This window comes from Aphelocoma coerulescens, chromosome 15, assembly GCF_041296385.1.
Source record: "Aphelocoma coerulescens isolate FSJ_1873_10779 chromosome 15, UR_Acoe_1.0, whole genome shotgun sequence".
In the NCBI taxonomy this organism is placed as follows: Eukaryota; Metazoa; Chordata; class Aves; order Passeriformes; family Corvidae; genus Aphelocoma; species Aphelocoma coerulescens.
This window is the reverse complement of record NC_091029.1, coordinates 12,124,644-12,150,170: the sequence shown is the minus strand read 5'-3', so window position 1 is coordinate 12,150,170 and position 25,527 is coordinate 12,124,644. Positions and strand designations below refer to the sequence as shown.

Below are 25,527 nucleotides of genomic sequence, written 5' to 3'. Positions count from 1 at the left end.
TCCTCCCTGGGGCTAGGGGTGCAGCCCGGGTACCCCCCAACCTCTGCTCCCCGTCCCGGGTAGACACCCCTGGGGATGGGGCCCGGCCCCCGCCCGGCCCCCGCCCTTCCGCCGAGCCCGAGAAGGCGGAGCCGGGCGGCGGCGGCGGCGGCGCGGAGCAGAGCGGGTGAGGCCCGGGTCGGTGCGGGGCCCTCGGCCACCCTCGCAGGTGAGCGACAACCCCTGGGACCGGGAGCCGGCCTGAGACCGGCACTGTGGGGAGTGTCTCGGGGGAGCGCGGCCGGGATCGGGGCCGGGGCTGGGCGCCGCCCGGAACCGGCATCGTGCCGGGGCTGAGCAGGAGCGAAACTATCGCCTCTCCCCGCCCAGGATGAATCCGAAACCCCCACACACCCTCCTCGGTACAGGGGTCCCCACCCTCGGTCGCCCCCCGAACTCCGGGGATGCTCCGTGTCTAGCGGGCACCGAGCTCCGCATCCTCCCAGCTGCGCCTGTTGCGTGTGTTAGGATTGGGGACCCCAGTACTGCCAACCCCTCCAGTCGCGGGGACCCGGGTGTGCTGGGATGGGGCTCTCAGCCAGCACGGATTGTGCCCCTTGTCGTCATGGGCCATCATTGGCCCTGTCATTCCATCATCTCCCAGTGGCCTTTCCAGGACCTTTTGGCCTCTGAGAGGTGGACCCTGGAGCGGGGCTGCACCAGCCCTCCAAGCAGGACACGTTGTTTATGTAGGTGTGGGGTTTCTGGCACAGGAAAGAGGGCAGCTGGGAGGGGAGAGTGTCCCCAAATTCACCAATCACCCCATGGAGCAGCTAGGAAGCGGCATCTGAAGGTCCCCAGCACTGTGCCCTCCCACTGTCACGGTGGCAGCTGCCACCGTGGCTGGTCCCTAGCATTGGCTGTTTCTTGGTCTAGCTGGGGACTCCCATGTCCTCGCAGGAGCTGCTTCTGCTGCAGCCTCTGCATCATGCCTGAGCTTTCCCTGGGGAAGCAGCAGGATCCTGGGAGCAGGGAGATGCTGCATGCCCCTGGGGGGGGTCCCAGCACAGCAGGGTGAAGTTCAGGTAGATGATGGATAAGGTGGAGAGGAAGCAGCAAGGAAACGTTCATCAGGGCCAGAGCAGATTGGTTTGGGCTTTAACACGGAGATGCTGCCCTGGGAGCGCTGTGGTTTACCTGGCACACAGGCACATGTCCCTGTCCTGTGCCACCCCTGGAGGAGGACACGCTCTGTGCTGGCTCCATGCTGGCTGAGGAGCCAAGGACACCTGGAATGTGTCCTGGTGGTTTTTCCACCCTGTTGCCAGCACCTGATACCTCACTGCAAAGGGAATGCTCACCCCTTCCTGCCCCTCTACCAGGTCTCCAGGCAGGGTCTTGCTGCCAAGGACCCTTCACTCTGCTGAGGGCAGGGCCCACTGCCTCCAGGATGGCGAGATGGCTGCCCCGCTCCACCGACCTGACCCGCTTCTGCCAGAAACTCAACCGGGTGAAGACCCTGGAGGATGACATGATGGAGACATCCTTCAACAGATGCCTTTCCACCATTGACTTGACGCTGCTGGGCATTGGGGGCATGGTGGGCTCTGGGCTGTACGTCCTCACAGGCACTGTGGCCAAGGAGATTGCTGGCCCTGCCGTCATTGTTTCCTTCATTATCGCCGGCTTTGCCTCTCTCCTCGCTGCTCTCTGCTACGCCGAATTTGGAGCCCGCGTGCCCAAGACAGGCTCTGCCTACATGTTCACCTACGTGTCCGTGGGTGAAATCTGGGCTTTCCTCATTGGCTGGAACGTGCTGCTGGAGTACATGATTGGGGGGGCCGCAGTGGCCAGGGCCTGGAGTGGCTATCTGGACTCCATCTTTAACCACAAGATCAAGAACTTCACCGAGACCCATGTGGGTGCCTGGCAGGTGCCGTTCCTGGCCCGCTATCCAGACTTCCTGGCAGCCGCCATCCTGCTGGTAGCCACCGCCTTCATCTCCTTTGGGGCCAAAGTGTCCTCCTGGCTCAACCACGTCTTCTCGGCCATCAGCATGGGTGTTATCCTCTTCATCCTCATTATGGGCTTTGTCCTCGCACAGCCCAAGAACTGGAGCACCCAGGAGGGTGGCTTTGCCCCATATGGGCTGTCGGGCATCATGGCTGGCACAGCCACCTGTTTCTATGCCTTTGTGGGCTTTGACGTCATCGCAGCCTCCAGTGAAGAGGCCAGGAACCCGCAGAGGGCTGTCCCCAGGGCCATCGCTTTCTCCTTGGGGCTGGCCACCGGCGCCTACATCCTGGTGTCAGTTGTGCTGACGCTGATGGTGCCCTGGCACACACTGGACCCTGACTCTGCCCTGGCTGATGCGTTCTACAGGAGGGGCTACGCCTGGGCAGGGTTTCTGGTGGCTGCTGGCTCCATTTGTGGTGAGTACAGGCAGCAGCGGGAGGGAGCTGCCTGCCTCCCCCTGCCTTGGGGGCTGGGAACAGCCCCCAGTTTGGGTTTGGGTCTGATGGGGTCTCCCTTCTTCTGCCCGTCCCTCAGCAATGAACACAGTTCTGTTGAGCAACCTCTTCTCCCTGCCACGCATCGTCTACGCCATGGCCGAGGATGGTCTCTTCTTTCAGGTCTTCTCCCGAGTGCACCCCCGCACGCAGGTGCCCGTCATCGGCATCGTGGTCTTCGGGCTGCTCATGGCCCTGCTGGCCCTCATCTTTGACCTTGAGGCCCTGGTGCAGTTCCTGTCCATCGGCACACTGCTGGCCTACACCTTCGTGGCTGCAAGCATCATCGTCCTGCGCTTCCAGCAGCAGAAGGGGGATGTCCCCGTGCCGGTGGCCGGCGGCCGGCCCAACCCTGAGCCCCATGAGGGCCCGTCCTGCAGCGAGCTGAAGGAGTATGAGTCCTTCTCTGACAAGCTGCAGCTGGTGGACAGGGACAAGAGCAAAGAGCAGCGGGAGCCAGGGCAGCTGAAGGCAGCATTTGAGCCCTACTTGGAGTTCCTCAGCGACTTTTACCCGGGTGAGGTGGTCACGGTGGCCGTGGTGACCCTGATGGTGTCTGCCATCTGCCTCTGCTCCATCTTGGTGTTTGGCAACACCCACCTCCACCTGCCCACCTGGAGCTACTCCCTGCTACTGGTCCTCTTCAGTCTGGGCTTCCTGCTCAGCCTCCTCCTCATCTGGGCCCACGAGCAACAGCACAGCACCCAGACCTTCCAGGTATGCCCAAGGCCCAGGCAGGGAATCCACTGCAGGGGTGAGGGGAGGTGGGAGCAGCTCTGATGGGCCCGCAGGGCTCCCAGGCACAGCACTTTGTTGAAAGCACCACAACTGCTGAAAGAGGAGGAGGGAGGAAAGAAGGTAGAGGGTGTTTGGGGACACTGAGTGTGGGGAATGTTGGTGCCTCTGCCTGTTACTCTGTGTGGCCACTGGTCCCCAGCAGGGGACATCCCCAGCAGTTCTGTGTCCATCCCATGGGATAGGGGAAATGGCTTCTGTCCACCTTGGGCTCCCTTCTCTGCATCCCCACAACTCCTCTGCTCCTCTCCTGCCCCAGCTCCTTACTTTGGCTGCCCTTCAGCTATGTGATGGAGCTCATTTTCTGCCTCCAAACCACTTCCATGCCTCCTGTGCTCCCCCTCTCCTGTTTTCAGCCCACCTGAGCCCTGATGCAGTCAGTGCAGCTTCATAACACCAGTGGTGACACCACTTCCCTGCCATGCCCCTGCCCTGGCTCCTCCAGCAAGGACCACGTTGGCTCAGGATCCCGCCAGGAGCTTGTTTGGTCCTCATGATGATGCCTGTGCCCACCCTGCCAGCCTGTCTCCCAGCTACTGACTCCATTGTTCCTTTTCCTTAAAAAAAAGTGCCATTTTTAGAAATCCCAAGGTGACAGTCCCTTTGTCCCACACATTTGCCAGTGCTGCTTTTTGTCCCTATCATTTTAAAGATGGGGAATGTGGTCCTGCAGGTCTCACCCCCGCCAGCTCCTTTTCTCCTGCAGATCCCCCTGGTACCCCTATCCCCAGCACTGAGCATCATCCTCAACATCTACCTGATGCTGAAGCTCAGTTACATGACGTGGCTCCGCTTCGCCATCTGGCTCCTCTTAGGTGAGTGCTCCCATGGCTGCTCCATGGAGGGGGAACAAGGCTTGTCTTGGCACCCTCCAGCTGCTTTGGCGGCTCCTCTTCTCCACTCACAGGTCTATAAGGTGTATCCTGCCCCTTTCTGCCTCCGGTTCCCCTTGGGAGATGCAAGCCGAGGTCTCCCAGCATCTCCTGAGCCTCTCTGTGTCCCGGAGTGTTTCAGCTTGTCCCTGTTATAGTTCAGATCCTCCTTCAAGCCCTGGGCCAGAATCACCCCCTTCTCCTCAGGAAGTCCTTCCCTTTTCCAGGGACTGAGGGTGCTCCCCTTGCTCTTAACATGCTGCAGGACCTTTTTCCTCCTGCAAGCAGCTCAGTTAAGCCCCCATGGTGGTCTGGCTTGTTGCTCCACCAAGTTGCCAGCCGCATCCGTGCCACATTCCGCTGTGATACCAGCCATGATGGTGCCAGCAGCCAGGCTGTGCTGGAGCCTCTGCTGTCCCTGTCCCCTGTCCTGCAGGCCTGATCGTCTACTTCGGCTACGGCATCTGGCACAGCAAGGAGAACCTGCGGGAGTCGCAGCCCCAGCGTGTCAGCACCCGCTATGTGGTGTTCCCGGGCGGCAGCCTGGAGGAGAGGGTGCAGGCAGTGCAGCCCAGCTCCCAGCCTGCCACTGGGCTGCCAGACACCGACATCGATGACTGCAAGAGATGACACCTCTGGGAACGGGGGCACCTGGAGATGGGAGCATCGGAATCCCCTTCCGCAGTGAGGCCAGAGACCCACCCCCCTCCTCCTGGTCCCTCCGACAGCAGAGCCACTGGGGCTGCCCTGGGTGTGGGGCTCCATCTGGAGAGGATGAGGATGATCACCCTTCCCCACACGCTTCTGACAGAATGTGGAGGGGCTGGCTGCCTCCCTCCCCGTCCCCTGCGCTCGGGAGCTGGGTCTCAGCCCAGTGCCTGCCCTGCTCATGAGGAGCCATGTCCTGGTCACCTCTCCCAGAGCACACCCTGGCACTGTCCAGCACATCTCTTGTCTGCCAGCACATCCGTGCAGCCAGGTATGCAGAGGTTCCCCAGGGACTGGGACAGGCAGCCCAGTGCTGTGCATCCTGACTCATCCTGACTGCAGCCCCCCTGCCTCCTGCAGTCCCCTTCGGAAGGAGGCAGGGGCCAATCATGCATCCCCACAGGCACCCCTGCCATCCCTATCCCCAGGGCTGCTCTCCTCAAAGGCTGGGGCTGAGGGGGCTGAGGGGCAGCTGGACACATGACATGGAGAAGGACTATGGCCAGAGTGAGTGGCTGGGCAGGTACCCCAAAAAAGCCAGTGGAGGCTGGCACAGCAGCAGCCCAGCTGCATCTTCCCAGCTGCTGGAATTGGCTGTCTGAGGGTGGGCTGGGGGCCATGCCTACTGGAAGATAATGCTATGGCCAGGCTCCTGCCCCAGCCCTGAGTGGGGTATGGGTGCTCAGGACCCCAGGTATGTTGCCTTGTCCCTGGAGGTCCCCAGTGGCATCCCTGGGCTGGTCTGCCTGGAGCCAGCTCCCTACTTCTCCTGCACCCCAGCAGCACCACCTGCCCCACCACGGGGAGCTCAGCCCTGTGTGATGCCCCTTCCAGGTTGTCTGGGGCTTGGGACAGGCTCAGCAGGTGCTTTTCAGTATTGCCCCCTCCCCAGCAATCATCCCCATGCTCTGGGGTCACCCCAGCTGCAAGGGTGTCATGGGGGGCTCCCCAGCAGCACTGCTGCAGCCACCCCTGGCTGTTTTGCCCACAGGCAGCCTAAAGTGGAATGGAAGAGGGTTTCAGCATGTTTTGGAAGTCAGTCAAGCATGAGGTTGCCAACCTGACAGGCCTTGCAGCATGGACACTGCTTCATCTCATCCTTTGCATGCTGCAAGGAGCTGGGGACTGTGGGCAAGCTGTTCCATTACTTCTCACTGGCCAGTCCCTGGGGGGCCCTAGAGAGGCTGTTGGGACCCCCAGTAGGATACGCTGGCTCTGGTGAACCCCTCTGTCTGCCAGCACTGCTCCGTATCCTGCCTCGTCCCTGCACTGCCGCCACCGGAGCTGTGGCCCCGCTTGGCACCTCTGTGTCGTGGCTTGTGAGCAACGGGCTGATTTGGTCATCCTCATAAACACTGTTTCTGCAATGGCTCTGGCTCGTTGTGATCTCTGTGTCCCCAAGACTCAAGGTGGGAAGCTGCTCTCCAGTCGATGCTCAGGAAAGCACCCCCAGAAAGTGGGGAAAGGGAGGGTCGTGCTGCCCACTGCCACCCTGCTGCTACCAGCGTTCCAGTCACAAGGACAAGCTCCAGCCAGACCCACAGAAACCAGGACCCCACAGGGCTGGGGTAGGCTAGGACTTGAGCCTTACAGTACATAAATACCCCGATACTGACCCAGATGGGACTGAACCCCACTGTGAGCAGTGAGGATGGTGCTGAGCAGCACCAGGGCAAGGTCACTAAAGCTGCCCAAGGTTATGAGCCAAAGGGTGGGAGAACTTGTGCCATTAATGGGAACTAAAGGATAACCCACGGATACCCCCATCCCCACACTGCTGTTTTCTAGAGAAATGTCATTCCTGAGATAAGAGTCCTTCTTCATTAAAAAGCAAGTGTTCAACAGGCACCTGGGGAGGCAGAGGCTGAACCCTCCTTAGCGACTCAGCTTTAATCTTGGTAATAAATCCATTGTCAGCAGGACAAAGGTAAGCAAAAAGATCCACAGGGACACAGGAAGAGAAGGGAGCCCAGCGCAGGGCTGAGGAAGGGCAGGAAAGTCCTCATTTTCCTGCCTTTCCATCAGAGTGGGATGGGCTGAGGGTGACATTTATGTTCCCCTGTGGAGGAAAGTTGATGGCAGTCACATCTCTCAGCTCTCCTAGCAGGGGTCTCAATCAGCCTTTTAAGCTGCAAAAGACCAAAGAGTTATTGAATGAGCCTCGTAATCGTTGATATTTAATATATTTTAAAACATTCATTTCTAAAAATGCACAGAATCCCTGTTAGGCTGTGGCACACAAAGCACAGGGTCCTCCCCAGCAGAGCAGGGGGTGCCAGGGATGCAGCCAGCAGGGTATTAAAGGATTGAAATGTAATTCCTGGGCGCCTGGGAGGCCAGTGGGGCCTCTCGAGCACACTTGTGGGGTTTTTTTTTAAAATAGGATTACAAAATTCATCTGTTCCTGTGTCATACACCATCCTACAGCAGTAACATGCTCTGCACAGAACATGTATTAATTGATTTTTAATTGACTACTCATTAATGCACACAGAAAAAAAAAGGGAGATGGCAGCAGCCACTGGCACCCAGACAGCCCTTCTACAGGAATTTGTTTTTGAAAACTGTATCAGCAGAGAGAAAAAAAAAATCCAAACTAAACAGCATCAGCAGGGCTTCAAGATGGCAGCCTGTAATTGTAAGAGAAAACACTGGCTGCCTCATCCATACCCCCGATTTGAAAGAGATGTAAAACTAAACCATTCCCATGTGCAGCTCCCAGAACCCTGTTTCATGGAGCTCCAGGAGCAGCTGCTTGCTGCTTTCCTGTGGCTGATCATATGCCTGTTTTCCAGAGCAGTATTCTTCTCCAAATTAGCTTAAAAATATAAATAAAGTCCTCTATTTTCTGGGAGCCATGGCAATGGTGTAATCAGGCTGCAGGAAATCAATCTATTTCCAGAGCTGCAGGGAGGTATGTGGGTCAGTGCTGCAGTGGTAAGTGCTGGGGCTCCAGGAACTGGGAAGGGCTTTACGGGCCATGGGGCAGGAGCAGCTCTGGCACACGTGCTCCATCCGGGCTGGGCTAAGAGGGTTAACGTTGAGTCCTGGGTGATAATCCCCACAGACAGTGTGGGAGTGGGCAGGCAGCAGGAAGGGCTGGCTGAGCCTCTCCAGTGATGCTGCTGGACTGGGAGGACTGGAAGAGCAGCTGGCAGGGCAGTGCTGGTTTGTTGTGACAGTTCCCATAAGGCAGGTGCAGCAGGACAAGGAGAAATGCAAATCCAGAGGGGAATAACATGGGATTTGTACTAGAGAGAAAATCAGTGCTGGGGCTGCCACCCACCGCGTTTAAATGGCAGTGAGTAACTGAGCCTGTGGACCTTAGCCCCAGGTGGAGCTCAGGGATGGACACAAGGACTGAGCCCGTGATGATTTTGGAGGCTTCAGGGCACAGGATTACTGCTGCTGCCCATGCAGCCCCAGGGATGGGAGCTGTGAGAGCTGCAGAGGTCTCTGGGCTGGGGGAGCTCTTACAGGGATCACTGGGCTGTGGAACCCACAGGGATTGCTGGGCTCCTGCTTGGGGAAGCACAGGGGAGCAGGAGTCACAGGCGCACAGTTTAATAACTGGAATAAGCAGCTGCTTGCATAGCTGAGCCCATGCTGCAGAGAGGAAAAGGGGGGCCCCAAGCCTTGGAAGAGGGTGGTGGGTTGCACCCAGGAGAGAGCAGCTCCATGTCCTAATTAAATCACTTCCCAACCTCATGTTCCTAAATTATCCTGCCTCACTCCCCGCCCCCGCCCGGCTCTGAGAACAGCACAGATGAGCTGCAGGGCTCGGGGCGGGGGGGGGGGAGGGGAGCGCTGGCTGTAAGTAATCCTCTCATTATCCTGCCATGCTCCCCTCCTCCTCCTGCAGACACAGCCCAAGGATGAGGTAAGCAGCACGCAGCATTCCAGGATGCCAGCAGTGCTATACCTGCTCCTACCACCGGCCGGGGAATGGCAGGGCATTAAAAGATGGCACAGAGCAAGGTGGTCTTGTTGTCTCCTCATCCCTGCACGATGTGCTGGCGGTCAGGCACACAGATCCCCAGGTCATTCCAGGAATGTTTGTGCTGTGTCTCAGCAGTCCCTGCAGCCACAGCTCTTCCTTGTCTCAGCACTTTCCAAGGGGCTGTGCAAGCGAGGGCACAAACAGGCCCCGTCCCTGTGGCAGAGGCTTCATTGCAACACCAGATGCATCTGCTGCATCTGCTTTGGGGGCAAGGGAGGAAACGGCCAATGCCCCGTGTAACACACCACACAGACACAAAACTGCAGCTACCAGCCTCAATGATCTTAGAGGTTTTTTCCTACCTTACAGATTCCATAAAAGGAGAATAAATCTTGCCCACATGCACAGGAGACATGGAGTGAAGCAGTGGATTGAAACTGCCATGAGGGAGATTTAGGCAGACCAGAAATGCTTCCTGAGGCAGTGACAGCTCGGCCTGAGGTTGTGAAATGTCTGTCAGATGCTGGCAGGGAGGAGCTGCAGCAAGTGGCTCCTCTGCAGCCAGGATGGGTGAGTTCTCATGCTCCCACACTTTTCTTGCTAGGCTGGAAGCATTCTAGGGCAGCACTGGGGGCTCCAATACTTGCTGGGTAAGAGCCAACGCACCTCTGGGCATGGCAGCATACTCGATATCCTAAAGGAGATAAAAATGCTGAAGAAAAAGACTTGGAAAACACAAAAAAAAACCCCTTTTCTGTGAGTGGGGAGCAGCTGGAGCCATGCTAGAGGCTCCACTGCCCAGCCCTACCTCCAAAGTTAGTAGCTGCTACAGCTAGAACTTTGGGATCACCTGTGTAACTTACACCAGAGAAGTTCCACATGGAATCAGGCAGTGAGCTTCCCTGGAGTAGTAGTGCTCATTTTCTAGAAACAGGCAGCTGGAGCAGTCCCAGAGCGCTGCAGCAAAACAAGCTGGCAGATCCTTCTGAAAGGTGACGGGGGACAAGGACAGTCAAGGCTTCAAAAGGCCACTGAGCAAAGGCCACTCAAGAACTGTGGGAAAATACTATTATTGGTAATCAATGTGGATTTGTGTAACCTCTGTGCTCTGATGGGGACAGGACCTGGAAAGAGGCAGCAGTGCTGGTGTGCTGTAACGCCTTCATGATGCATCCAACTGCTATCTGGCACTTTTGCAAAGACAACAAAAAGGAACAATATGGAATTGGCACTGGACACAAAAAAAAGCCTCAGTACTAGAACCATTGAATCCCTTGTGAACAGGGATTCAACAAGTCTTCTGCTGAGTTATTCCAAGATTGGTTCCCAACAGAGAGAGAACACAACTGAGTTTGAGGAAAGAGGAACAGTGATTCCAGCTGGGGAAGTCAGCAGGTAAACCAGGAATAACTGGTATTTCAGTATAACAGAACTACAGTTCTTAGAGTAACTCCCTACATGTTAATTCCTCACAACCTTTGGCAGCAGCTGCCGAAGCAGCAAATCCCTCCAACTTCCCACACAAACCTCGAGGCCAGGTCTGGCTGCCTGCTCCCACTTCTCCCAGCAGCCCTCCAGGAAGGCAGATCCCACCTGGGCACAGGGCAGGCTTTTGCTCCGTGTCCCTCAGCCACCTCATCAAACCCACAGGACAATGGGATGCCCTATCCCAGTGACATTGCCTGGTATAACACTGCTGGCTCACCTGGTGTGTTTAGGTTCCCAAATGGTTTGTTGATAGGTTTATTGAGCCTAAAACCACGCAGCTCGGATTCCAGTGACAAACAAATCTATGTGTGTGTCAAAACACGGGCAAGTGGATCTTTTCCAGCTGGTGAATAAGGACAGACTTATGATGGAGAAGGCGAAGCCTGTGCCAGGGGTTTATTGTTTCATAGGACTTTAATTTGCATCTCTTCTTTGGAGAGCACAGGAAGGACTAGGGGCAAAGGACACAACAGAAGCAATAAATGGTGAAATATATTTTAAAATATAAGTATTTACACTGATTTAAATCAAGCCCCATAAAGCTTCTGTGTTCAATACACAAAGTTTTCATCTGGAGATTGAGGGGGTGTCAGGAGGGTTCTGATGTTTTTAGAGACAGCCCAGATTTAAAGACTGCAGCCCATATTTACCACATGCAAATAGTTTGGACAGACAGTCCTGAGACCAAAGCACAGGCTTGATTTATTAGAGATGTAACTGTAAAATTATTTGTACATTTATAGGACAGACCCCACTAGGTGAATCATAGAACTACTTTCAAATAAAGAAGATAAACTTTATAGAATCACAGAATCATTCAGGTTGGAAAAGACATCTAAGACCATTAACCCAGCACTGCCAACTCAGCACTCACCAGCTACGTGTGGTCCCTTTCAGCCTCAGAGGCTGGAAGAACTGTTTTTTATTTTGATGAGTAAAATTTTAGTAGAATAAAAACAATATACAGACTACAAAACAAATATTTGTATTGATTTATCAATCAGAAATTAAACTATTCAAAACATTGATTATAGTAATTTTGATTCTAAAAAGGGAAAAACCAGAAACAGAGAAATGAAAACATATGTGATATGTGCATAGATACTGGATGATTTGTCTCTCTTAGTTCCAAGGTCTGTGTGACCCTGGGTCATAGATGACTCTTGGACAGGCACAAGGCCAACAGCGTATCAGCTTCATGTGAGCTCTCACAGTTTAAGAACAGGAGTGAAAACAATTCAAGCTCCAAGCCTTTGGCCAAGGCAGCTGCCCTTGGCTATGGAAATGGTTCCAGCTGATTGTAAGTTTAATCCAATGTTTTTGGCTATAGCCATTCCAAAAATCTCCCCTAAGAAAAAATACATGAAACCAAAGAGTTCAAGAGTTAAAAGGAAGCTTGGGTTAGTTCATGTACTTCTCTGCAACTGTCTGTATTACCTCTAGGTAATTAAAACTACAGCATATAATTTCATTTTCTACCTAATTTACCACAAGCCCAAAGCAGAAGCTGTCTGCACAGTGAAGCATCTGTGTTCTTTGACCTCAGGTTGCCAAGACAGCAAAGAGGGACTGAAAATCCAATCACCATGACAAAGCCAGGGGCTGGTGCTCACAGTGTAGCTGTGACTGCCCCGATCGTTCTCCAGCTGGTGGAGCCTGAAAGCCGAGACCAAGCAGCCAGGGAGCTCCCACAGCCTCCCGGGCCTGGAACCCCTCCCAGATCCGCTGGGAATCAGAATAGGTTTGGTCAGCAAGTGTTCTGTGAGTTTCCAATGGGCCAGGAAAAAAATGAGGGTGTCAACCAGTGCAAATGAAAAGGAAACCGTGCCCAGGTCTGAAGACCAGACAGCTGAGGAGAACTGTTGGACTGTAAAAGGAACAGGAGGTGAGGAGGACGGGGGTGGTGACAAGCAGCCACTGCAGCCTTCAAAGGTAAACACAAGAAAAAGAAGCAGCACGGAACTGGGAAGGAGCCAGGTGGATAGCTGTGGTGTCCCTGGTGGCCAGAAATGGTGAGGATTAAGGTTATTTTCTCTCCTGTGAGCCAGAGAAGCCCACTGAAGACATGAAGGATGTTCAAGGAGGAGGCTATAGCAGGTGAGATGCGTGAAGATTGAGGGTTGTAAAGCAGTGGATGGAGTGGATGTTGAATTTTGCGTGAAAGACACCACCCAGGGAGAACATGGATCTGGTACGCAGCATGGGATGTGGCATGGTAGAGAAAAATTCAGTATCTGCCTTTCTGAGTGTGTACCCATCAAAGCAGTGCTGGAAGCAGAGGGATTTGGAGTACAGCTGCAGGGTGAGACCAGGAGTAGAGAGATCTGTGAATATTCATCCTGGAGATACACACGGCTGGGGTGCTCAAGGACAGCTGTAGATGGAGAAGGTGAAGCCTGTGCCAGGAACATGCAAAAAGAAACCTAAAGGTTGGAAGGTTAGGAATGAGTGTTGATGTCAGAAGAAATGTTGTGCACAAGTGGAGAGTCCAAGGAAAGGATGGAGGGCTTGAGCCCAGCACAAGTGAGCCTGGTGATACCAGTGCAGATGAAGGCCCAGGGAACAGTAACTGGGTGGCATCACAGGAGTGTTGTGAATGCACAGATGTGCAATTAAATAACAGCTGCTCAAAGTCAGGAGCCAAAAGAAAAGAGCAGTAAAAAGGCTGACACCAACAAGGCCAGCAAAGGGAGTCCCCAAACACAGGCTGACATGGGTGTACATAAGTACAAGATTCCCCTTCAAAAATCATTTCAACCTTTGCCAGGAAAGCAAAAACTGGATACAGTTGAACATAATTCATTATGTTTTTAAAGGATTAATTTATCTTTCCATTAAAATGATGAAAAACACTTCTGCTGTCACTATTCACGATGTAGAGGAAAACACTGTACAATGTACCTCCCTGGGCACCACTTCTGCCTGCAGCCTGTGACTACACCTGGAGTGAGTGCCCCTTTAGTTTACTCACAGGTGCTCTGAATCCTGAATTCAACATTTAAGCCTGCATTGCCCCAAGTATCCTCCTCTGTCAGAGGCAATTCTAGTTTCAAAAATATTTACAGTTAAACAGAAGCATGGCCCTGACCTTGTGATTATACAACAGATACTACAAAATCAAATTATTTACTCCATCCACGGATATCAGAGACAGGAAAATTAACTGGAAGGGAGCTCAGAGACCTATTCCAGACAAAATAAACTTCACAAAACAAAAAGGTTTATCATCAAAAATGAGTAGGAAAGACTGTACTCTTTTATGGTCCAAACTACACATTTCTAGGATGCTGTGCCTGCTGAAAGCAGCTTCAGGTGGGACTATCTGACATGAATATACAGAAGGTTTATAATTTCTTCCTAAAAATATTAATGTAAAAATGTGGAGTATTCAGGGGAGATGACACAAAGGAAAAAATCTCAACTCAAGGGGCAAGAGGTGTACTGACCCATTTACACATCCCATCCTCCCACCTGCATCCAGGGAAGGAGATGATTCCAATACCTGAGCACTTCAAAGCAGTCTGCTGGCAAATCCCCACTGCTGGCCAACATCACATCACATCACATCACATCACATCACATCACATCACATCACATCACATCACATCACATATCACATCACATCACATCACATCACATATCACATCACATCACATCACCACATCAATGTGGTGAACCCTGGGCTGTGGTTGGTCCTCAAACCTCCAACAAGGCAGGCTGGAAAGGGCCCTTGATGTATCATTGATGTAAAACTTGGGCTGCTCCAACACCCAGAGGAGTGACATCATTTTCATTAGTGGGAAAGACAAATTTCCCACCCCTTGGTCAGGGGGTCTGTGCTGGTTTAGCACAGGCTGGGGGTATTCACCTGGAGAAGGCTCCAGGGAGAGCTCAGAGCCCCTCCCAGTGCCTACAGGGGCTCTAGCAGAGCTGGAGAGGGACTTGGGACAAGGCATGGAGGGACAGGACACAGGGAATGGCTTCCCAGTGCCAGAGAGCAGGGCTGGATGGGATCTTGGGAAGGAATTGTTCCCTGGCAGGGTGGGCAGGCCCTGGCACAGGGTGCCCAGAGAAGCTGTGGCTGCCCCTGGATCCCTGGCAGTGTCCAAGGCCAGGTTGGACATTGGGGCTTGGAGCAGCCTGGGACAGTGGGAGGTGTCCCTGCCCATGGCAGGGGTGGCACTGGGTGAACTTTAAGGTCCCTTCTAACCCTTCTAACCCAAACCATTCTGTGATTCTCGTTGTGGGGAGGGCCCGCGGCTCGGGGCGGCAGAGGCTCACCGGGCTGTCTGAAAGACCCCGCAGCCGCTGTGACCCGCACCCGCCGCAGTGTCGAGGCTTCGGCCCCGGCCCGGCCCGGCCCGAGGCTCCCCCTGCCGCGGCCGCCGCCATGGCAACGGGGCGGGGCGGGGCGGGGCGGGGCGGGGCGGGGCGGGGCGGGGCGGGGCGGGGCGGGGCGGGGCGGGGCGGGGCGGGGCGGGGCGGGGCGGGGCGGGGCGGGGCGGGGCGGGGCGGGGCGGGGCGGGGCGGGGCGGGGCGGGGCGGGGCGGGGCGGGCTGGGCTGTGGCGGGGAGCGCGGTAGTGCCGGGGGTGCAGTGACCGCGGCCAACGGCCTTGGGGCCGTCATCTCCCCGTACCTGCTTTTCCCTCCCCGGTCCTCCTTTCCCTCCCGGGGCCGCCAGCCCCCCGTGCCCGCCCTTCCCTCCGCGGTCCGCCTTTCCCAGTGTGCTTGCCTTTCCCTCCCGGTGCTGCTATCCCCACGGTGTGCGCCTTTCCCCTTAGTGCCGACACCCCTTGGTGCCGCTACCCGCCCTGTGTCTGCTTTTGCCCCCCGGTGCCGTCATGCCAGGCCCACCCTGCGGGTCCCCGCTCGACTACAAGACTGCCAAGTTCTCGCTGACGCGGAACCGGCGGGTGGGGCTGCTGCACCGGCTGCTGCAGCTGAGCGCACTTGGCTACTTGCTGGGGTAGGGACCCTGCCCTCGGGGGTGGCCGGTCCCTGCTGGGGTGGGGACACACCCCCAGCTCTAGGGCCCGGCCTGGAGTCCCTCAGAGCCCCCCGCCCCTCCGCAGGTGGGTGCTGCTGCTGCGGAAAGGGTACCAGGAGCGCGATGCGGCCCCGCGTGTCGCCATGGTCACCAAGGTGAAGGGGGCGGCGGCCGCCGAGGCCGCGGGCCGGCGGCTCTGGGACGCTGCGGATCTCACCTGGCCCCCGCAGGTACGGCCGGGCCCCGGGCGGGGGCAGGGAGGTCACACATGTGGTCAGTCACCTTGGCAAGGGGATGCCGCGGGTACCACTGGCCTCCCAAAGCCCTGGCAAGGGCATTATTGCCTGTTCCACCCATGGTGTCACAGGGTGTCCCCTTGGACCCACCCTGGTGTCAAGCTTCCCGTTGATGCCTTCGTCTTGCTTCCCAGGGAGAAAATGTGCTCTTCCTGGTGACCAATTTCATTGCCACAATCCAGCAAGCCCAAGGCACCTGCCCCGAGGTGAGTGAATGGAGCTGTCCCAGCCCAGCCTCACAGGGGTGGTGGATGGAGGTAGTGGTCCTGCTGCTCAGGGGAACCCAGTGGAAAACCAGATAAAAGGGAAAAATGGATTTATATTACCACGAAACCCGATTCCCCTCGTTCTCACTGCTTCATAGCTCTCCCCAGCTCATCTGCACTTTGCTCTGTGACACCCGCATGAGCCAAGGTGTGTATCCACATGCTACCAGAACTGTTTGTGGTGGTCAGGACAGGGGACATGGGGTCTCACCAGGTCTGGATTCCTTGTGTGGTGACATTTTTATGACCATTTCAGGCTTTCTGCTGCCCTTGAACAAGGGGATGCTTTGACACACACTCCATGGATACCTGTGTCATGTTTCCTTGATAACTCCATGCTGCAGGACTAATGTCCATCTTAGTGTCCTGTTTTTAGGAGGAATGGAGCACAAGGTCTAGATGGTTTTCCAGCCAGCCAACACTAAATGGTATATGTTCTCTGGGAGAAATCTTCCCTTTAAGGCTGGAGTCAGGCCAGCTCCTCTGCTGAGCTCTCCCAGACTGGACCCAGCTCAGCAGATGGGAGCAAATGTCCTTTAAGCTGAGCCACTGCTGGCACATTGTACCCAAGCCAAGCACCAATTGTCCTAATGGTCCCTTCAGCTCCTGCTGTGGCCAAATGCTGCAGAGGAGGAGAAACACCAGGTCTGGGTTGGGGAAAATGGCATGAATGATCCGTCTTTAAAATGTTGAGAACTCCTAAAGTCCTAACAGTGGGGAAGACAAGTGCTGTAGGGCATTTCGGGGTTCTTACAGGCGGCCGTGGGCACCTCTAGATGCTGGGTTTGCAGTGTGCAAGCCAAGGACACACAGAGCTGAGGATTTCATTCTGTTCCAGAGCTGGGATGTATGTGGGTGCCTGTCCCAGCCTACACCCCATGCTGATCTCTGGGAGTTCCTCATTTCCTGGCACTGGGGCTGTAGATGACATTCATATTTGGAAAACTTTGAATATTTAGCAGTGGCAGCTACTTGCTCTGCAGGGAGTTTGAGCTGTCTTAATATTCTCGATGTCCAGAGTATTTGGTGCTGGCGGACAAGTGTGTCTGTGGCCAGAGGCAGCACCAAACATGAGCCGAGCCGTTTCAGCAGCTGTACATGCACTTAAAACTTTGCATCCTTTTATCCCCGTATGTTCCAGTGTTTGTGTTCCTTTTCTGACTACCTAGTTCCCTTCTTCCCATGCCTTCTCTTCCTCCCCTAAATAACCCATTCCCTAAACACCCTGTGCAATCCTGAGATGTTCTCCTGCATCCGATAATGACTCCAGACCCCTAGGCAGAGCCCACCCAGCCCAAAGATGCTACTCCTCAGATCACGTTGGTGGGGTTTACACCTGAATGAGGGGCTGGGGCTGCCCTGGGTCAGCCCAGGGAAGGCCTGGACAGACCCCGACTTCTGACTCCATAACTGGGGATTCGCCACCTGCCTTTGGGCCTCTGTGTCCCCCAGGGCTTGGGGAGGTGGGTTTCTGATGAGTTGCTGACTCCTGTCATGGCCTGGGGGAGGTGTTAGTGGTATTTCCCCAACTACATAATCTCTCTGTGTTCGAATAAGAGCTTTTACTGCTCCTGACAATCACATAGGTCCAGAGTAAGGGTGAAGCTTTCCCTGTCTCTTGTAAAACTTGCGTTATGCTGGATTTAGGGTCTACTAAGCTCTCCCCCAGGGAGTTCATTATGGTACTTTACAAGGTGTTTAATGGGCTCAGTCATTAAGGCCCTTGTGAACCCCTCTGTGCTGATTGCCAGTTCCATCTGAAAGGTCTGAGGTAGCTCCTGAGGCTTCCTCTGCCTCTGAGAAACAGGATGCAGATGTTCTGGAGAGCATGGAGACAGGCAGGAAGGGTTGGCCCTTGGACATGCCTCTCTTCTGACTGGCTAGAGGCTGGTGACTGTTCTTCTCTAGTTGTTTGGGAAGCACTTGGAGAAGCAGGAGCAGCAGCGCAGCAATGCGGGGGGGAGTGACAGCATGGCCTCAGGTAGCTGCACAGCATAGTGACCACGCTTCTCTCTGTCCCTCCCAGAGCCCCTCTGTCCTCGACGGGATATGCACAGAAGATGCAGATTGTCCCATGGGAAACCCTGTGGTTCATGGCAATGGTACTGGGTGTTTTGCTAAAGAAACAAAATCCTAGAATGGTTTGAGTTGGAAAAGGAACTTAAAGCTCATCCTGTTCCACCCCCTGCCATGGGCAGGGACACCTTCCACTATCCTGGGTTGCTCCAAGCCCACTCCAGCCTGGCCTTGGACACTGCCAGGGATCCAGGGGCAGCCACAGCTGCTCTGGGCACCCTGTGCCAGGGCCTCCCCACCCTCCCAGGGAACAATTCCTTCCCAATATCCCATCCAGCCCTGCCCTGGGGCAGTGGGAAGCCATTCCCTGTGTCCTGTCCCTCCATGCCTTGTCCCAAGTCCCTCTCCAGCTCTGCTGGAGCCCCTGTAGGCCCTGGAAGGGGCTCTGAGCTCTCCCCAAAGTCTTCTCCAGGTGGTCAGCCCCAGCTCTCTCAGCCTGTCTTATATTGTCTCGCTTCTAGGGATAAAAACTGGGAAATGTTTGATGTTCAACGCCACCTGTTCCACCTGTGAGATCTATGGCTGGTGCCCTGTGGAGAATGGCACCCTGCCCAGGTAATCACACATGAGGAGACAGCAGGTGTTGGGAGCTTTGGCTCCTTCCCCTCTGTGTTACCAGTGATGCCATGAAGATTTTTGCCCTTTCCTTTATACCCCTGTTATACCTTTTTACAACTTCTGTATTCCTAGTGCTTTTTTGCCTACATTCTTGGACTTGTTTGTTAAGCTAAGAGACAAAACATTTTAGAAGCTTCGTAGCCAGAGATCAGTGTGCCCCAGACCCCAAGGTCCTCTCCAGAACACATTCTGTAAACCAAGATAGAACCATCCAGGGGAGAGTTCCTTGGGGAAGGGGGCTCACTTGAGCCTCTTATTGGGGAATCTTTGATAGATATGCTAATTAGTAAAACCTATAATGCTATACCCAATGTTGGGGGGAGAGAGAGGTGTGGAGACAGAAGACGAAGACAGAGATAGACTCGGTGGGGTACATCTCGATGTATATGACCTGGACGTGTACACCTAAGGATCCTTAAAATAAATACCAAGGTAAAATCCCTTTTCCCCTTCTAACCGTGTGTGACTCCTGATTTTAAGACCAGGAAAAGGCATCACCAGGAGCCTGACCACACTCGCCCAAGGGGCAGCCAGGCTCAGGGAGACCTTTGACATTGACCTCCTGCTCAGTTAAACTCAGAGGACTTCACCCAAGAGCATTTCTTGCACCTGTCCATTGTAGCCAAAATCCTGGGTTTGCAGGAGAGACTGCAGAGCTCAGGAAATGGGGCCTTGGCCAATGTGCAAGACTTGACTTCATTGGTTGTTGTTTTCTAGGAAACTTCTTCTGGCTGAGACGGAGAATTTCACTCTTTTTATAAAAAATACTGTCCACTTCACCAAATTTAACTTCTCCAAGTAAGTACAGCACTTCCCAGATGGGCTGAGCATGCAGCCTGGTCCAGCCTTGGCACTGAGCCTGTCATGGGTCTGAGGAGCTGAGGCTTGTGGAGCCAGTGGCACCCAGGGCAGGTGGTGCTGGGGCAGTTAGGGCAGGGGGCAGTTAGGGCAGGGCAGGTGTTGAGGTGAATACAGGTCACTTCAGCTGTGCTGAGTGTACCACTCTAAGAGCAGTGGGATGGGGACACCTCAGAGAGAGGGACTAATGTCCATCTGCCCATGTAGAGCACTGTGGGGAGCAGGACAAGGCCAGCCATTCCCAAGCTCTCATCTGGGAGTGAAACTAATATTTTTGTCTTTTAGTGTTTGCAAAGTGGTTTCACAGAAGGCAAGTAAAGGGCTGCACTGGCCCCATGGCCCCAGGCACACTGACTGTGCTGCTGTACTATGGCAGGAGTAGTGGCATGAACTGTCCCTGCTGTCACCCCTGGAGCACTGGCTAGAGCTGGGTGCTGGGAAGAAACAAAGGAGCACAAAGAGGCAGAAGGGAAGGCCATGGCACTTGCTATAGAGGATAACCCCATGTGTGATTCCTCTGGGCTGGTTTTTCTCCACCCTCTCTCCATCTGAGACTTTAGGCGAGGCATTGACTGTCCTCCCACCAATGCAGGAGCACTGGGGGGCCAAATCCAATGAGAGGGTCCCCTTTTCAGTCCTACAGCTGGGCTCTATGACCTCCTACACCCCTGCCCCCCTCTCTCCTGTCTCAGGTGCAACGCTTTACAAACTACTGACCCCAGCTATTTCAAGACCTGCACATATGATCCAATCTTCAACCCCTCCTGCCCTGTGTTCCGTGTCCGTGACATGGTGGAGGCAGCTGGAGAGAACTTTGGAGACCTTGCACTACTGGTACTTGTTTTTTATATGAGTATGGAAGATGACTCGAAATTCCCCAAGGATGTGAGCAAGAGGCAGAGGACTGACCTGAAATGCTAAGGGAATATGTGATCTGGGAATGTCTGAACAGTTAATAACTCAGCCAATCTGATCCCATGCTTCTGGAATAAAATATGTTTTGCAGGGGGGAAGCATCAGAGTTCTTATTGAGTGGAACTGTGACCTGGACCATGCCGCTGCCCAGTGCCAGCCACAGTACTCCTTCAGCCTGCAGGACACAAGGTACAATTTCAGGTGAGGATGCTGGGACAGTAGCAACACAGGCCTGTTGGGATCACATGGCAGTTGTTTGAGATTTCAGCTCTGATGGATGCTCTGAAAGGAGCAGGGAGGACAGGGAGTTTGCCTCAGTCAGTTCACAAATTACACTGAGCTGGGTGGGAGTGTGGATCTGCTGGAGGGCAGGAAGATCTGCAGAGGGATCTGGACAGGCTGGATCCATGGGCCGAGGCCAGTGGTGTGAGGTTCAACAAGGTCAAGTGCCAGGTCCTGTCTTGGAGTCAGAACAACGCTGTGGAATGCTCCAGGCTGGGTCAGGGTGGCTGGAAAGCTGCAGGCAGAAAAGGACCAGAAGGTGAACATGAGCCCTGGTGTGCCCAGATGGGCAAGAGGCCAAGGCCACCTGATTTGTGCCAGCCCTGATGTGGCAGCAGGGTCAGGGCACTGCCTGTCTCCTGTGCTGGCACCGCTGGGACACCTCCAGTGCTGGGGCAGATCTGGGTCCCTCATGACAAGAGAGGCCTGGAGGGGCTGGAGCGTGTCCAGGGCAGGGAACGGAGCTGGGAAGGGGCTGGAGCCCCAGGAGCAGCTGAGGGAGCTGGGAAAGGGGCTCAGCCTGGAGCAAAGGAGGCTCAGGGGGGACCTTGTGGCTCTGCACAAGTCCCTGACAGGAGGGGGCAGCCGGGGGGTTTGGGCTCTGCTCGCAGGCAACAGGGACAGGAGGAGAGGGAATGGCCTCAAGTTGCACTAAGGGAGTGTTTAGATTGGATATTAGAGAAAATCTTTTCACTGAAAGGTTTGTCCAACCCTGGTGCAGCTGCCCAGAGTAATGGTGGAGTCCCTATCCCTGGAGGGATTTAAAAGCTGTGTAGATGTGGCACCTGGGGACATGGTTTAGTGCTGGGTTTATTGGTTGGACTTAATGATCTTAGAGGCCTTTTCCAATGATTCTGTAATTCCAAGACAATAGGGAATGGTAACTCAGGGCAGGGCCTGTCAGTACGGGGATGGTGTGGCAGTTCTCACACTTTGTAGCTCTGTTGTGTTTGGAGCTGAGCAGGGCATTACCTGCCCGAGGGCAAGGACCTGCGACTGTCCCCACCTGAACTCCCAGTGGAGCTGCGTGCTCCCAATGACCCAGACTGGGTGCTGAGGGGATGCTGATGCCCTGATGTTTGTGCCAGTGAGTCATCGCAGCACGTGTGTGCCCAGTTCCCAGGAGGACACCCAGGAACCCACAGGCCCAGCAGTCCTTTGGCAGTGGCACCCCCTTCCCTCCCTGCCTGCACAGAGCTGCCTTTCTGAGCCGTGCCCAATGTTTCCCACAGAACTGCCTCCTACTACTGGGGCTCTCAGCGGCAGCTCTACCGAAACTTGCTGAAGCTTTACGGGATCCGCTTCGAAGTCTCCGTGCACGGCCAGGTACCATGAGCGCCTCAGCCCCAGGGCTGACTCCTCACACCGCTGCTCCCACTCTACCCCCGTGGCTTTCTGCTACTGCCACTTCTCCCCACCTGGGTGAGCTCTTGACCTCTTTCCAGAGTTTTCTAAGCAGAGCAGAAGAAAACAGTCTCTCTCATTTGAGGAAAAACCTTTTGGTTTCACGCCCTGAGGAGAGAGATTTTCCTCACTGAGGGTCTGACATGGAGGCTGTGAAGTGTTCTGTAGGCAAGGTGAGATGGTTTGGGCCTGTGGGCCTCTCTCTCTGAGGGTCTTATGGTGGGAGCACCCTGACAAAGATCAACCTGAACTCTACTGAACTGGGACAATTAATCCCTTCTTGATTAAAAGTAACCTCAGGGGGAAAAGGTGTGACATGATCAAGGCTGGACATGCCCCAGCTGGACATGCCATGTGCACTGAGAGCCCAGAAACCCCCTGTGTCCTGGACTCATCCCCAGCAGTGTGGGCAGGGGGTAAGGGGAGATTCTGCCCCTCTGCTCTGCTCAGGTGCAGTGCTGCCTCCAGCTCTGGTGTCCCCAACACCAGAAGGATTTGGAGCTGCTAGAGTGAGCCCAGAGGAGGCCACGGAGATGTTCCAGGGGCCGGAGCCCCTCTGCTCTGAAGCCAGGCTGGGAGAGCTGGGGGTGCTCACCTGGAGAGGAGAAGGCTCCAGGGAGAGCTCAGAGCCCCTCCCAGTGCCTACAGGGGCTCCAGCAGAGCTGGAGAGGGACTTGGAACAAGGCATGGAGGGACAGGACACAGGGAATGGCTTCCCACTGCCCCAGGGCAGGGCTGGATGGGAGATTGGGCAGGAATTGTTCCCTGGGAGGGTGGGCAGGCCCTGGCACAGGGTGCCCAGAGAAGCTGTGGCTGCCCCTGGATCCCTGGCAGTGTCCAAGGCCAGGTTGGACATTGGGGCTTGGAGCAGCCTGGGACAGTGGGAGGTGTCCCTGCCCATGAGATGAGCTTTAAGGTCCCTTCCAACCCAAACCATTCCATGTTTCCATGATTGTTGATGCTACTCTGTGCAGCATCACTCACAAACTCAGTGCTTAGCTTTCCAAAGAGGAAGCCTGTGCTGAGAGCACTTCCCACACTGAGAGATGTCTACAGCTGGTCTTTTGTGCTCAGTAGTGCCCTTTGCACCTAAAGAAGGGGAGGCACAGAGTGCAGGACACGGTGCACCACTTCTAGGCACAGAGAGCACGTCCAGGAGCTGTGGAGCAGGAGAGAACAGCTGGAAGAGAAACCACCAGACTTATTTGTGCAGGGAGGAACACATGATATCGGGATCATGTTTGCTTGGATGTAGTTCCATGGGTGGCAGCTGCAGCAAGAGGGAGGTTCCTGCTGTGCCTGCAGGAACAGGTGGGTCACAGTAACCTCTGCTGCCTCCAAGTCATCAGGCACCTCAGTCCCTTCTTTGACAGCCAAAGGAGGTTGGTGTCGGCACAGCAGTAGCTCCTACAAGTGGGCATGGGGAAATATCCCTGGATCCTTCTGACTTTGAGCACACTGCCCTGCAAGGCTCAGCCCATACCCTTCTCACCCCTCTGACCTGCTCTCTTACCCCTCCCCTGTTTCTCACCAGGCTGGGAAGTTCAGCATTGTTCCTACTGCCGTGAGCTTCGGCACCAGCATCGCCTTCTTTGGTGCTGTGAGTACCTCAGATACCCTCTTTTCCTTTGATCTGTGGCTTGGGATTTGCCACTTCTCAGTTGTTTCCCTGCTTGTCTGGGCACAAGGCTTCCTTAGTGCCAGCCAGCACAGAGGGGAGATGGTCTGGTAGGGTGTCAGCTCAGGCTTCCCTGTGACCATTAGTAATGACACCACTGGATCGGGATCCTGAGTGCTGTCTGGGTCACATCTCATGGAGGTCAGGTTTTTGTGTGGATCCTGGGACAGAGCATCACTGGGGTGCTGCTGGCAGGAGAGAGCAGCTGCTCTCTGCTTCTCCTCCACCTCTGAAGAGACCCAGTGTTCTGTCACTATGATGGGGCAGCCCCTTATAGAGCCCTCCTGTGGCTCTTCCTTTCCAGCAGAGGAACAGGGAGGTCCCCCACCTGCCCCCCTTTCCTCCCTGACATGTTCATCCCAGTCCATATGTGACTGTGAGGGTGCTGGAACAGCCCTCCCTGTCCATCCACTGCAGCCTGGGGATCCTGTCTGACCTTCTCTGCAGCTCCTGAGACCAGGCTGGGTCAGAGAGGAGCCAGTGGAGCTGACTGAAGGCAGGGCTGGCTCACTGCCCCAGCAAATGTCCATAGCTGGCTGCAGGAGTCAGTAGGAGCTAGGATGGAAGGCCAGGCATTCCTGTGGGAAGTTTCCTGTCTTCAACTTTTGTTTATCTTCAGGCTACAATGGTCTGTGACCTGGTTCTACTCTACCTGGATGCAAAGGCTGACCTTTATTGGAAGGAGAAGTTTGAGGAGGTAAGGATAGGGCCACATGGGAGAGAAGAGGTTTTGAAGTGAATCATTTTGGATTTAATTATTTTCTGCCCTTTGGTTAAAACTCAGTTCCCAAGATCAGGGAAAAACCTGGTGGAGCAGCTCTGAGTCTCCAACTTTTGGGCTTGGTTGCCGGTCTGAACTGAGAGAGGGATCCAGCTGGTGCTGGGAGTCAGGGAAAGTTGCACCATGACCTCAGCTACTGTTAAGACATCAATGGGTCCCCATGGAGACCTTACATGGAAAACTGACCCAGCTCTATGTTTATTCAACCTCTTCCAAATGGAATCTGTTGGGACTCTGTGCAGAGAGAGGCCAGCTCTTCAGAGCACATCCCGTTCTGTGGTTCATTGACAGGTTTATATGCCAAGCATGATTCTATTGTGGAAATTCACTGCCCTGGTGAATCAGGGAGTCACAGGGAAGCCCCTACAGACCAGGAGAGCTGGCAGCCCTGCCTCAGGTCATCTCCAGCTTTGTCTGGCCAAGTCTTTGGAGCCTCTGAGGACTGAGGTCCCCCATCTCCTGGTGAACTGTCCCCAGGATGCACCATCCTATGGGGGGGAAAATGTTCCTAATGCCTGATCTCAAATCCAGACTACAGTGGGGGTCCTGGACAGTGAAGCTGGTTGCATGAGACCAAGCAGAGTAGCCCAGGGCCACCTGGGCTGTCTCCATGCCTGTTGTATACTGATGTCCTTGTTCATTCTGCAGGCAAAACCCCCTAAAGGTAAGCCTGAGGCCGCAGCTTAGGGACATCAGGAATGCTCCACCGCAAACACCCTTCCCTCCAGAGCCACCTCCAGATAGATGTGATGGGGGCATGGCTGCAGCGCCGGTGGAGGTGGGCCAGTCCTGGCGCAGGTGGGCACTGCTGCAGTTAGGGTCTGCCTTTCCTGGAGAAGCACAGGCAGCAGCAGCAGTTCTTGGCTCCCGGGGCACAAAGACATCCCAGGGGCAGCTTGCAGCACTGACAGCCGGTGCTGGAGCAGAGCTGCCCACGGAGGTGCCCCAAAACCAGAGCATGCTGGAGAGCAGCTGGTCCTGCTTGGCACAAGAGGCTTAAAGCATTTTGCAATTCTCCATGTTCCAATGGCCATGGGCCTTGATTCCCCTTGAAAAACAGGCATGCAATGGAA

The 25,527-nt window shown here is 55.0% G+C and overlaps 2 protein-coding genes and 1 long non-coding RNA gene across 7 annotated transcripts; 2 read left to right on the top strand and 1 right to left on the bottom strand.

The window, feature by feature from the left end:
- Positions 1–142: 142 nt before the first annotated feature.
- SLC7A4 (solute carrier family 7 member 4) lies at positions 143–6,231 on the top strand. Of its 2 annotated transcripts, XM_069031028.1 has the most exons (5): positions 143–208; positions 1,362–2,411; positions 2,530–3,206; positions 3,991–4,099; positions 4,593–6,231. In XM_069031028.1, exons 2-5 carry the CDS (start codon positions 1,430–1,432, stop codon positions 4,784–4,786), a joined length of 1,962 nt encoding a protein of 653 aa, XP_068887129.1. In that variant the 5' UTR covers positions 143–208; positions 1,362–1,429; the 3' UTR covers positions 4,787–6,231. The 2 variants fall into 2 exon arrangements, with proteins under 2 accessions (XP_068887129.1, XP_068887130.1); XM_069031029.1 differs by lacking the exons at positions 3,991–4,099; positions 4,593–6,231 and adding an exon at positions 3,641–3,982.
- Positions 6,232–6,649: 418 nt separating this feature from the next.
- LOC138119341 (uncharacterized) lies at positions 6,650–14,620 on the bottom strand. 2 transcript variants are annotated; one of them, XR_011155472.1, is made up of 4 exons: positions 14,574–14,620; positions 9,668–9,789; positions 9,167–9,498; positions 6,650–6,993 (listed from the first exon to the last, which is right to left on the bottom strand). It is a non-coding gene; the product is annotated as an uncharacterized lncRNA (long non-coding RNA). The 2 variants fall into 2 exon arrangements; XR_011155473.1 differs by lacking the exon at positions 14,574–14,620 and adding an exon at positions 10,510–10,641.
- Positions 14,621–15,055: 435 nt separating this feature from the next.
- Positions 15,056–25,522, top strand: P2RX6 (purinergic receptor P2X 6). 3 transcript variants are annotated; one of them, XM_069031093.1, is made up of 12 exons: positions 15,056–15,259; positions 15,366–15,510; positions 15,711–15,782; positions 17,869–17,944; positions 18,380–18,473; positions 19,254–19,334; positions 20,087–20,228; positions 20,401–20,498; positions 21,824–21,917; positions 23,530–23,595; positions 24,293–24,370; positions 25,103–25,522. In XM_069031093.1, exons 1-12 carry the CDS (start codon positions 15,135–15,137, stop codon positions 25,139–25,141), a joined length of 1,110 nt encoding a protein of 369 aa, XP_068887194.1. In that variant the 5' UTR covers positions 15,056–15,134; the 3' UTR covers positions 25,142–25,522. The 3 variants fall into 3 exon arrangements, with proteins under 3 accessions (XP_068887194.1, XP_068887191.1, XP_068887192.1); XM_069031090.1 differs by having other exon boundaries at positions 20,401–20,510; XM_069031091.1 differs by lacking the exon at positions 25,103–25,522 and adding an exon at positions 24,458–24,679 and having other exon boundaries at positions 20,401–20,510.
- The last annotated feature ends 5 nt before the right edge of the window (positions 25,523–25,527 follow it).